Here is a 13,066-nt window from a genome sequence, read left to right on the forward strand (position 1 = left end):
TTCTTTTTCTACTGATAGGTTGACTTTAATCAAAAAGTTAGGAATTTATCTGTTCCCCCAAGATTCAGATTATTTTTTATGGAGAGCTATTTGTAATTTTATAGGTGTTAAGCCCCTTCTTAGTGTGATAATTGTGGGAATCTCTTATACATATATTTTTCGAATGCCATTTTGCTAGGGAAGTTTTGTTTGGTTTCCCTTGGAATATTAGGATAGAAAATATAGGGAGTGAGACTAAGAATAGCAATGGGACGGGAAGGGGATGGGGACATCCCCGTGAAAATCTCCGTCCCCGCTAACCGGGACAAGATTATCCCCATCCCCATTTCCGCGGGGATTCTCATTCCCCGTGATTTTTTATAATGTTAACTATTTTGTTTTTTTTTTATTATTTTATTTAAAAAATAAAAATAAAATAATTAAAATTTACAATCCTATTAGAAAAGATTCAAACATATTCAACCATATTTTTAAAAATATTAATATATAGATGTATATATACATATGTACATATATAAAATATGCATACATGTATATTAGTGGGGGTCCCACGGGGTAGGGATCAGGGTCCCCGCGGGGTGGGGAGTGCTCTCCCCATCCCCGCCCAATCCCCACTAATGGGGATGAAAATGTTCCCATCGTTGTCCCCGCGAGGAGAAAACCATCCCCATCCTCGCCCCATTTGGGGCGGATCCCCACGGGGATTGGGGAAATGGGAAAAATTGCTATCCCTAAGGCTGTATTTGGTTTGAAGGGAAAGGTAGAGAAAGAAAGGAAAAGTAAAAAAACCTTTACAAACCTTGTATAAATTTCTCTACTTTTTTCCTTCAAACCAAACATAACCTAAGTGAGAGTGACATATTTTGGAGAGTTGCTGCAGATTTCTCAAGTAAATTATATTTTGTCTCAAATTTGGAACAGGTTGAATTTAGTGTTGGTTTCATATAATTCTAGGGTGTGCAGCTACCAAAGTTGAATGGGTTCTAATCTGTGGAAAAATAACAGGAAAACCATAAAGATACATATTTTATTAGAAATATTTTTTTCTTCACGAGCAAAACTTGTTGGACAAATGAGAATCTCCCCAATTTTCCTGTTATTTGATGGCAATTGTGTAAATGATCAAACCTTCCCATGTTTTGAGAACTCTGTAAAAAAATGGTCAACAACAAATATTTTAATTGTTTATACTGGATGTCTATACTTTAAGACCATACCCTTTCTATCTTTTTCATTAATTAATGAAAATTTATGGTAATTGATAAAAAATACATACTCACTGCAACACATAATACTACATTCAAACTTCTAGTATACTTTATAGCATTATGGCTTTTTAAAATATGTGAAATGGTATATTTTAACAAATTATACTATAACAGAAACTGTATGTATTTTTAACAAATAATTTAAATTTGGCCAGTATGGCAACCAGTATTTACAAATTACACTTTGCTTAAAATTTGGGTATAGTATGATATAAGCATATTTAAATGAGATTCCATACCCGTATTCATGTTAGGAAATTTTTTCTTTCTTTTATTTGATAAATAAAGAAATCTAGAAAAAGGAGGGTACACTAGTACCCACATACAAAAGAATCACACAATGGGCTCTAAGCTTTCATTCCAAAGAAACTCAACCCCAACTAAGGATTAAAAATATCCCTCCAATTATTATAAAAGGCAATTGAGGGTGGGCCTTGACACAACGGATGGGTTGCTCAATTGAGACTTGGGTGACCAGAGTTTAGATCTTGGAAACAGCCTCTCTATATGTGTGATGGTTGGATTGTGCCAATCAACCTTTGACTTGGAGATCTTAGAAAGTGGAGAGTTAGGTCTCAGTTTCTTATATCCATGTTTATGTGGGTATTCATATCTAAGCATCATATATAGCTAAAAATATAATTGGGCTTGACATGATGTTTGAGTCATTAGGGTTAAGGTCATTCCTCCCTGATTTGCCTTAAATTGTTCCAGACAAAACCTGGTCTAGATGGGGCAAAGAGAGGAAGGGAGGGAGGGGAGAGAGAATAAGAAACACTTGCAACCAAAAAAAAAGGAATAAGAAAAAAAATCTCTTTCCCATTACAAGTATAACTCTAACTTAAGTTATAGTTCAATGACCAAGTTACCTACATGTTGAGATTCTAAGAAATACAGAGGTGCTTCTCAATGATTATAGGGTATTTCATTAGGTGCTTCTCAAGAATCTTCAACAGTAAAGACTCTAGTTGTAGCTTTCATCAATTTTTTTTTGAGGGTATGGGGCTTAGTTGATATATTACGCAAGTACCAATTTTAGTGACAATTGTTTAACTTATTTTTAATTGTTCTTCCACCCAATTTTTTGATTTCCACATTCTCTACAAAAGATCAAATGGGTCTAATTTAAAAGCCATTTTCATTTTATACATGATTTCTCTCTCTCTCTCCTTATTTTAATTAGAAGCATTTCTGTAGGATTGCACCTTTCCAAACTAAATAAAATTTTAACCAAAATAATCTTCCGATCAGAAAAGAAAGAGGGGAAGAAAAGTTGCCCTCTTTCAGAGAATGTTGTCCCATTTGCATCATTGATGGGTCCAATCATTTATGCAATATTGCCATCTTTATTTGATGAATGTAAAATTATTTCTTTACTTAATAAAGAAAACACATAATTAAAACCACTACTTTATACCCAACTGGCATTTGTTAGCGCATTTCATTTTGAATTCACCACACCATTTTTTTTTTTTGTCATTTACTCAGCAAGTTCATGCCTCACTAATTATTACAATACAATAATAAATTAATGTTAGTGAATTTTTAATCCATTACCAGGTTAGACACTCAACTCATTCTTTTTCATGGGTGTTGACAGGCAAACTTTAGAACTCTAGCTGTGGTAGTAATGATGCTCTTTTTCTCCCTTACTACCCCAGCTGGAATTGCAGTGGGCATAGGAATAACAAATGTTTTTTATGAGAACAGCCCAACTGCTCTCATCGTTGAAGGGATTTTTGACTCGGCTGCAGCAGGGATTCTGATTTATATGGCACTTGTGGATTTGCTTGCATCAGATTTCATGTACCCAAAATGCAAAGCAATGAGAAGCTTCAATTATGAGCAAATATTTGTCTTCTCCTAGGAGCCAATTGTATGTCTCTCCTAGTCAAATGGGCTCAACTTTTTATTCCATACTTGCTAGAATTGTAGAAACTCATTTGATGTTCTATCATCTTGAATTACAGAAATAAAAAGGGAAATCATGAAAACTTTTACCATGTTAAATTATAGGTGCTTAAATTATTCTTATTACTTCCACACAAATCATTTTCGGTCTGTCCACTCAAAACTTTTATTTACACTAACATATATTTCTATAAATCAAAGTTGTGTTCCATTCTTTCTTCTAGGCTTATAACTTTTAAATAGGGAAACAGCCAAAGACTCTTTCATGGTGGTTGTGGCACCTTCCTCTCAATGCAAAGCTTTTACAGCTTCCTAACCTACCCTAGTCAAGATGAAATTCTATGGAGAATTTCCCCATTGGTTTAGCTCTCCATAGAATTTTGTCTTGACAAGGGTAACCTGGGAATTTGAAAAAGTTTTGCATTGATAGGAAGGTGCCACAACAATCAGGAAAGAGTTTTTGGTTGTTTCCCTGTTTGAAAGTTAGAAGCCTAGAAGAAAGAATGGAACACAACTTTCAATTATAGAAATCTGATGAAAGTTGTGTTCCATTTTTACTAGATGAACTGTAAATAAAAGTTTTTACTAGACGAACCGAAAATGATTTGGATGGAAGTAATAAGAATAATTTAAGCACCTATAATTTAACATGATAAAAGCTTTTATGAATTCTTTTTTTTTTTTTTGTGATTCAAAAAAATAGAACATCAAATGAGGATAATTCCTACAATTCTAGCACGTATGGAACAAAAATTAAGCCCATTTGGCTAGGATAGACATACAACCAACTCATAGGAGAAGACAAATATTTGCCCATAACTAAAACTTCCCATTGCTTTGCATTCTAGGTTCAGGAAATCTGATGCAAGCAAATCAACAAGAGCCATATAAATCAGAATCCCTACTCTAACAGAGTTGAAAATCCCTTCAACAATGAGAGCAGTTGGGTTGTTCTCATCGTAAACATTGATTATTCCTATGCCCACTGCTGTGGTTTTGAAAACCAGATTGGACCGGACAGTCAGACCGATTGACCTGAGAATCGGTCAAGTAACCAGTTTCATTTCACCGGATAAAAACTATTGATTTGATCAACGACCTGCTAACCCAGATGGTCAAACCATTGATTGTTGACGCGGACAACAGTTTTTGGCCGTTTTTATTTTATTTATTTTTTAAATCAGAACAAGTTATCCGTTCGAACCGGATGGTCAGACCGTTCAATCCAGGAACCTGGCTAGAACGATTCCGTGTCCAGTCTGATTTTTAACCTTGCCCACTGCAATTCCAACTAGGGTAGTATGGGAGAAAAATAGTAACCACGACAGCTTGAGTTTTGAAGTTTGCCAATCAACATCCATGATAAAGAGTGAGTTTAGTGTCTAACCTGGTAATGGATTAAAAGTTCATTATCATTTATTATTGTATTGTAATAATTAGTGAGGCATGAACTTGTAGAGTGACTGACAAAAAAAAATTAGTGTGAAGAATTCGAAATGAAATGCACTAGCAAATGCCAGTTGGGAATAAAGAAGTATTAATTATGTCTTTCTTTATTAAGAAGAGAAATATTGCTGCTTTCATCAAATAAAGATGACAATACTGCAGAAATGGCTGGACCCATCAATGATGCAAATGGGGCTACATGCTCTGAAAAGAGGGCAAATTTTCTTCCCCTCTTTCTTTTTTGATCGGAAGATTATTTTGGTTAAAATTTTATTTAGTTTGGAAAGGTGCAGTCCTGCAGAAATGCTTCTAAATATTAAAAAAAAAAATGGGAGAGAGAAAGAGGGGGGGGGGGGAGGGAGAGGGAGAGAAACCGTGTATAAAATAAAAATGGGTTTTAAATATGACCCATTTGAGTTTTTGCAAAGAATGTATTAATCATGGGTGGAAGAACAATTAACAATTAAGTTAAACAATTGTCACTAAAATTGATACCTGGGTAATACATCCACCAAGCCCCATACCCTCAAAAATTTTGATGAAATACCTATAATTACTGAGTGTACCAATATTCCCAATTCCAGAACCCAAAATAGCAGAACACATGGTAAAACACAACACCCAAAGAAAACAGATATAACAGTTTCAGTTTGAATAACTTCTACAACAAACTAACTGACCTGAGACGTGAGTCACGTGACAAAATGCCGGAGAAGATCAGGAGCAGTAGAATCATCGGAGCCATGCAAAGGCCCAGGGGTGGCATAAGTGTGAAATGCAACCTCTTGAAGTAAGCAGTGACCAGAGTTTCTGCCATCAACGATCCCATGGCAGACATCATAACCACAAACAGAGTGAAGGGAAAATTCTCCCACACGGCCACACCTGCCCTTTGAGACAGGGAATTAACTGCTCATATGCATCGGGTAGTATGTGTACGAACCCAGTAGAATTGAAGCAATCCCAGCTACTTTACATTTTATGTCTTCAAGAAGTTGAATGAACAAGCTAGAAAGAAGCCTAGTCATGGTGACACAACTAGCTAGGAATGGAGGTATTGAAGAAGGTGTAAACAGAGTTGAATCAAGTGGACAACGGATTACTGAAACACAGACAGTGTAGTGAAGAAGCACAGATGGTGTAATGAAGAAAACATAGATAGTGTATATATGTAGGTATCGGGATAGCCGGTTAGGAGCAAATTAGAGGGGGAAATTATCATGTAACATTTTGCTAAGAGGTTGGTTTGAGTTAGGTTGTCACAGATTTCAGCTTAATCAACTCTCCTCTTTCAACTTGGTTCAACTAAGCCAGATCTACTTACAATTTGAAAGTCCCAATGACCATTCGAACTAACCGATTAACTGGGTCTGGGCTGAGTTAACGATCAGTTCAATTATCCAAATATATTGCATTACAATCAAGTGTAAAATACCAATGAATGGTCCGTACTAACCGCTTTACAGGGCTGAGTCATTTTATTGACCGGTTCACTTGCTAAAGTTTTGGCTTGGTTAAAGTCCCAATTCGAACTAACCGGTTTATTGGGTCGGTTCACTTTATTTAGCAAAATTAAGGCACGAGTCTTATGGCATTCTTAATTCGGCCATAACAAACCGAATCCATGTCCATCTTAAACCAATATTTAACGTCATACTCAACTATTGTAGATTTGATCATAGGAACCAGACAATACCCAAAACCGCCACATACCCCAAAATGGTTTCTACAATTTTTTCCCAAAAGTTGTAGAAAATGCAGGCAAAGCATAAAATTAAAATGAAGAAAAGTGTTGGACATAAGCGTAGAGATTGCAAAGTTCTGGTCTGACGATGATGATGAAAAGAGAAATTGAACAAAGTTCTAAAACTGCTTCAATAATTAACCATTATCAAACCAATGTTACAGGATTATAACCATATACAATCGCTCTTTCGGAGCCAAATCCTACTGAGACAAAGTAGCTTACGTTTCTGAGATCGTTTCAAGGCATTGCATCAATCAAATGCTCTGCTGTCTAAACCACTTTTAGCGCCGCATTAAATCGGCGTTCCGAAAATGTTATTCTTGCCTTGTCTGTCTAACTGAAAGTTGCTCTCTCCGCCAAGACACCAAATTACCAATTGCAAAATTATGAAGATAAGAATGGCTAACACTAAATAAAATGTACTGGTTCCAAGAAATAAAAGGCAATCTAGAAGGTAAACAAAATTCGGTAGTGATCAGAGGATGATACCAAGGCCTAGGGAATAAGGTCCCAAGATAATAGACCACTATTGGACTGCTCATTCGCATCTAGTTATGGCTAAATACAAAACATATTTTCTCAGTTTCTGCTGGATGTGGTCTCCAATGCCCACCAGCTTCAACAAGTCAGCATGGAATGGCTTCTTTCTTGTTTAGGTCTTCCAAATTTATCCCCACCTCTAAACCCATCTTCAATAGGCCATTAACCATTATGGAGATATCACTTCTCAAGGAACTTGCTAATGCCTGGAAAACATGAGGAAAAAAGCATGTTATATGATATGAGTGAAGGGGGGAAATATAAAACACGATATCCTACACATAATAGAATGGAGAACTTGGAGTTTATGAAACTCTCAAGGCATTTTATTGAGTACAGTTGGCTGATCCAAAGTGGGAAGACATCAGGTCAAATGAAAAACAAAAAGAGTTGAAAGAAACGATAGAGGGAAACCAAACATAACCATGACCTTAGGGTGTCTTATTGTTGATATCATAATGGAAAATTGGCCGACTTAAAGGAAAACAAGGGAGTTAACCGATGAGTTGAGAAGACTCTGTAATAGAGTTGTTTCAACACAGCACATTTCTCAAGGAATACAATAACCAAGGGATGGAGCCAAAATTTCAGGGAAATCCCTCCACGCCCTTGAACCTGACAATTCCCCTGCTATCCCATAAGCCAATCATAAGTTAAAATGTCAAGACTTAGACCAGAAGAATTTTACCTTAAGGCTCAGTTTGGAAAGAGTACAAATTCGAATATGTAGAGTGCATAACCTGGTATTTAGTATTATTTTGTATCTATTTGTACTGTACATATTTGTATTTGTACTCTTTCCAAACTGAGCTTAAAGTACAGGTTTAACAGATATGGCATTGAAATGGGGTACTAGGATCTTCTTATGTATGAGGTGCAAGCCTTGAGAAGCCCCATGAGATATCATTCTTTCAAGGGGGAAAAAAACATGATGCAAGTGTACCAAAAAGGATTAAATCCTTGATAAAGAAGAATGTATAAATGGATTAATCATCATATAAACAAAGGCTACAAAATCTTAATATCTTCAAAAATAAAAAATAAATGCATCCATTAGAGAACTCTGAATGTAAATCAAAAGGGTTTTAGAAAAACTAAAACATTTAAACAAATCACAAGCACGCACGGAACTTGGAAGTTGGAATTGATCTTTATTCTTTAATCCAGCCTTTTGATTAAACCCCTACTTTGATGTATGAAGAACATGTTGTTCACACAAGGCATCTAGATGCATAAGCATGTTCCATATGATCGAACCTCAAGGTTGAACCTAAAGGCATTTTAGTTGTAGTTGAGTCTCACCTCAAGGCATAAGCATAATACCTTTCAAAGCACTGCTTGTTATACATGGGTTTCACATTGAGATCTTATGTAAACATACCCCTTCTCAGCCTAAAACTGCAATATAATCTGTCAAAAACCATACCTTCCTTTCTTCCTTCTTTTGATGCTTGATAACCTCCAAAGGCCACTTGCTTACCAACTTCTCAAGTTCATTAGCAACATCAGGTTTCTTTTTGTCAGGAAAATTCTGTAGGCAGTACAAATTAGCAATGCATCCAAGTTTTTGCAACAGAAGAAATGATACTGGTAGTGAAACTGTGAAAGGATATAAGTTAAATGTTTTCAGCACTATCTTCCTTATTTCTCTCCAAATCATATCATATGTAAGCCAAACAACCAAAAAACAAATTCTCAAAATTCTTAGTACATCAATTAAATTCATGTGTGTGGAGTTCGATGTTTTAACTTGAAATCTGCTACTTATAGGTGCATCACAGTGCAACCAAAGACTGTTTCTGTGGAGGTGTGGTGCTATAAGATATGGAACCTCTTTTTTTTTTTTTGATAGTTATGATATGGAACCTCTATATATCAATCAATTAAAACAAAAAACAAAAAAAAGAAAGCTACAGAACCTCCAAATCATTTAAGAGCAAAAGGTAAACAAGACTTTTGTGATAACATGTAGGGGGTTAGAGTTCCTTAACATTTATCCTTTTGTGATTCATAAGTACCATATTTAATGACACCTTATTGGAGGCACTGGTCTTTCTCCAACTAAAAGGCTTATATTAAAATTGCCAATTGGGCAGAAAAAAGGTATATGCACAAGGCACTAAAAGCTAAAAGTGCCAGCTAGCTCATCTGGTAATGTCAACAGAAGTAATTTCCAATGACCTGGAAACAAATCCTGCCTTCAACTCCCCCCACCCAGAATGGCTTGTGCACCCAAAATAGGAGCTCAAGTGTAAAACCAAAACTTAAATCAATACACAGTTGCATGGTTCAGCCCGTCTTTTTATTTATTTATTTGGAAGAGGGCAGTACAATTCTATTTCCAACAATACCAATCATGACTACCTAGTTCAAATCTGGATTTACAGTACATAGTTTGTGAAATTTGAGAGGGGGAAAAAACTTCTTCACAAGTAGTAGGCTTCTAACTTGATATATTTTTATTTTCTTTCATTACAAATGATATAATAAATCATATTTCATATTCTTTTCTTTTTTTGGGTCAATCTACAAAATTATTCAAGTTCATATAGAAGGCTATTCAAGTTAGATCAATCTATGGCATTCTATGGTCTTTAGTTATTCAGCTCAAAAATGAGCCTTAACCAATAGAGATAAGAGAGAGAATCCTACCTGATCTCACTTGGAATGTTCATTCTTCACATATGTGAGAGGACAATAGGAAAGAAAATTCTCACCAATAGTAGAATTTTTATTTACAGCTCTAAATTCCAGCAACCCTTTAATTGCCATGTATCTCAATCCTAAGCAAACCAACTTTCAAACTATATATCAATGAACTAGTTCATACACACTATGCCCCCTAACAATTTAGGTCTTATAGTTTAAATCATATGAAAAATAATAGTCACCTGACTGAGGGTATGGATGATGGCAGCAGCACACTCTGGTTTATGCTCAAGAAGAAAGCCCTGCACGAAGTAAACAAAACTTATACACTTCTGCAAAAGAATATAGTTATCCCAAAAGGAGAACTAAAAACAGAGGGGGTGGGGGTGGGGAGGAAGAAAAAGGAAATAAGGAAATAAGTTCCTTCTAACTTCCACATTCTGTATGTTATTATTTTACTCAAAGTCGTGGCTGTAACACACTCAAAATAAAAAAATAAATAAATAAATAACAGGCGTTAGGTTCAAACCCATTCCACTCTTCACAAGATCCCCAATAACCAGGACTAGCATTGGGTAATGGTCAATTTTATGTCAATACTGTACCAAGAACCTTTTCTTCTCCTCTTAGAAACAAAATTCTCCTCTTCACCTTGTGTCTAGAACACATTTTCTTAACAATGACAACAATGGAGTCTAGGGCATTTAATATTGTTACCTAAGGATCCAGAATCATAATCATGAACATAGATTATTTCAAAGGGATAAGTAGACAGTACTCCACCTCAGAAATCTGAAATTACAGCCCCCTCCTAGTCTACTAGTAGCCCCCCTATAAACCGCACCCTGCCTGTGGATTTGGCATCAACCCACGGTCAGGATTCATCCCACCTGTACGGTGGGGCTCAGATTTCTGGGGTGGACTGAACAATAAAAAACCCTATTTCAAAGCGGGTGGGGGCTTCATTGGCACTAAAGGGAGACAAAAGTCAATTCAAATCATAAGGAACCTCAACAGGGTCTACGTAATTTGGAGGCAAGCCCCTTCTCAGTGCCCCAAAAGGCAAGCAGGACAGATTTCAACACCTGTCATCAGTCAACAGTGTACGGATTATTATGAGAAATTAACCAATAGACGTGACCCAGGAGCAAACAGATCTATGATAGAGCAGAAAAGCTGGATAAGGATGTAGTTAATAACAGTCCTAATGAAACCATTCAAATCATCTCTTGGCCACTCACTCTCCTTCAGTTTGTCAAGATAATAACTGTTACCAAAGATACTTGTTTTGATTCTAAACCCTACTGCTTTCATTGATATCTGCCCAGATAAACAGGATGCCAGGACACCAGTTTGTGCCAGTCTTTGAAGAGTTTGAATGCTACACAGAGGAACAAGCAGGTGATTTGAAAATGAAAGGGGAGGAGAAGTTAATTAGAAGCTAATAAAAGAAAATTTTAGTAAGTTGATCAAGGCGGAGACAGGGGTGTATAGGGCCAACGGAGAGGAGGGCAAGGCTCCAATACCAGAGGTACATATCCTGGAGGTAAAGTCGAATGACAAAAGAAGGGAGAGGGAACCAAAGGATAGGCACAAATAGGTATAGGAAAAAAGCAGACTAAGAAACAGAAGAAGAGTAAAGTGGAGAAGCTCAAATGTGATGAATAAGGATTGCAGTGGGAGAAAGGGAGGCAGAGAGGAGGGGGAAGTCATTCTTGAGTGAGGTAACAACAAAAGAGTTAACATCAGGATTATAAACTGGAATGTTGTTAGAGGATTAGGGAATGCTAGAAGGAAAGCAATGAAAGATGTCCTATGGAGAGGCCATGGATTGCATTAATACTAGAGTCAAAGTTGGAAGACCTGGAGAAAAGGTGGGTGAGAAGCTTTTGGACTACAAAACAAGTAAGATGGGCCTTTGCACCACCTGGGGATCAGCATCAAGAAGTTATCAGCACATTGTAGAATAATGAAGAAATGCAGAATGAGGAATTGATTGGAAGATATTTAGTATCAGTAATGTTGAGAAATATTGAGGATTGATTTCAGTTGGTCTTGACTTGTGTGTATAAGCCTAACACTAAGAGGGAGAAAATAGCCTTTTGGGAAGAGTTTATGCTATTAAGGGTTTATAGAAGGGGCCATGGCATATAGGAGGTGACTTGAATGTCATCAGATTCTCGAGAAACAAATAACCCCCATTAACAATTACAACTGCTACGAGAAATTTCAATCTTTTTGTTAATGAATGTGGTCTTAAAAGAGTTCTCTTCGACAAGCAAGTTTTACATGGTCTTTTTTTTTATAATTGAATTTTACATGGTCAAATTTTCAAATTAAACCCTTGTGCTTGAAACTAGATAGGCACCTCTTTGCATAGTTGTCAAGGCGACAAGGCGCCCTTTGAGGCTCACCTAGCCTAAACGCCAAGCAGTTTTCTACTTCCTACTATAAAATACTTTTTTATTTATTCTTTTTTGAGATTATAATTATAAAATAGGCATTATTAAACTAAAATAATCATTTTTTGTGTTTATATACTAATTTCTTTTTATTATTTTCTTGTTTATTAGGGTTTAATCAACACAAACATTGCTAAATGCTGTATTGAACCCTCAAAGACTTAAAAACCTAAACCAATAAGGAAAAACTTAAAATTTTATCTAATCAGCACATTTTCCTCTTCCATATATTCTTCTTCTACTACTACTACCAATACTTTTTTATTTTCTTCTTTTCCTATAACAAAAATAAGGGTTCAGCCCCAATTTTTTTGAATTTTATTTTCCTTCTTCCTTTTCTTCTCATGAATATGTTGATTTTCTATACTTTAATATGAAATTTATTGCCAAACTTTGGAGCAATGTTTCAAAGTCGTCAGTGACCCAGACAGTCAAAACATTCGGCCTAGAAACTGGCCAGGCAATGGCCAGTTTTATCACCAATTGGAGTTATTCCTAGGTTCCTTCAAATGATTTCATTTCCGATCCTATCCTTTCTATTTTTTTCCACTCATCCATCTCTGTATACGCATTTCTGCTGTACTCATGTTTTGGACTGTTATTTCTTGACTGCCCAATACAGCTCCATACAACATAGCTCACCTTACAATTGTTTCATAGAATTTCCTTTTTAATCTAAATGGCATTTTCCTATCACATAAAACTCTGGACACACCTCTTTATTTTGCCCATCCTGCTCTAATTCCATGTGCAACATCCTCCTCAATCCCCCCCCCTGTTATGATTATTGAACCAAGGTACCAGAAAAGGTCACAGTAAGTTATCATTGGTCTCCAATCATAAGTACACCCTGATTTACACTCCTATTATTATTATTAAATTTAATATCATATATTTTGTTTTAGTCCTACTTATTTTAAAACCTCTTGTTTCTAAGGCATTTCCCCTAATGTTTCATTTAATCATTCATTAGTTTCATCAGTTAAAAGTTAAAACAAGGGTTTCACTAAACTACTTCAATATACCAGGTCATAGCATTCTTC

General features: G+C 35.9%; 1 protein-coding gene across 8 annotated transcripts in view; it reads right to left on the reverse strand.

The window, feature by feature from the left end:
• Positions 1 to 6,476: 6,476 nt before the first annotated feature.
• LOC104599730 (adenylyl cyclase) overlaps positions 6,477 to 13,066 on the reverse strand; it is a 56,052-nt gene continuing 49,462 nt past the window's right edge. For all 8 annotated transcript variants that reach the window (XM_010262399.3, XM_019198162.2, XM_019198161.2 and 5 more), the window contains 3 exons: positions 9,804 to 9,863; positions 8,339 to 8,443; positions 6,477 to 7,118 (listed from right to left, as the gene is read on the reverse strand). In XM_010262399.3, the coding sequence (XP_010260701.1) occupies positions 6,999 to 7,118; positions 8,339 to 8,443; positions 9,804 to 9,863 (285 nt within the window). In that variant the 3' untranslated portion in view covers positions 6,477 to 6,998. The remainder of the gene's footprint in view (positions 7,119 to 8,338; positions 8,444 to 9,803; positions 9,864 to 13,066) is intronic.

The sequence above is a fragment of the Nelumbo nucifera genome, chromosome 7 (genome assembly GCF_055504915.1).
Source record: "Nelumbo nucifera cultivar China Antique chromosome 7, China Antique-T2T, whole genome shotgun sequence".
NCBI classification, from domain to species: Eukaryota; Viridiplantae; Streptophyta; class Magnoliopsida; order Proteales; family Nelumbonaceae; genus Nelumbo; species Nelumbo nucifera.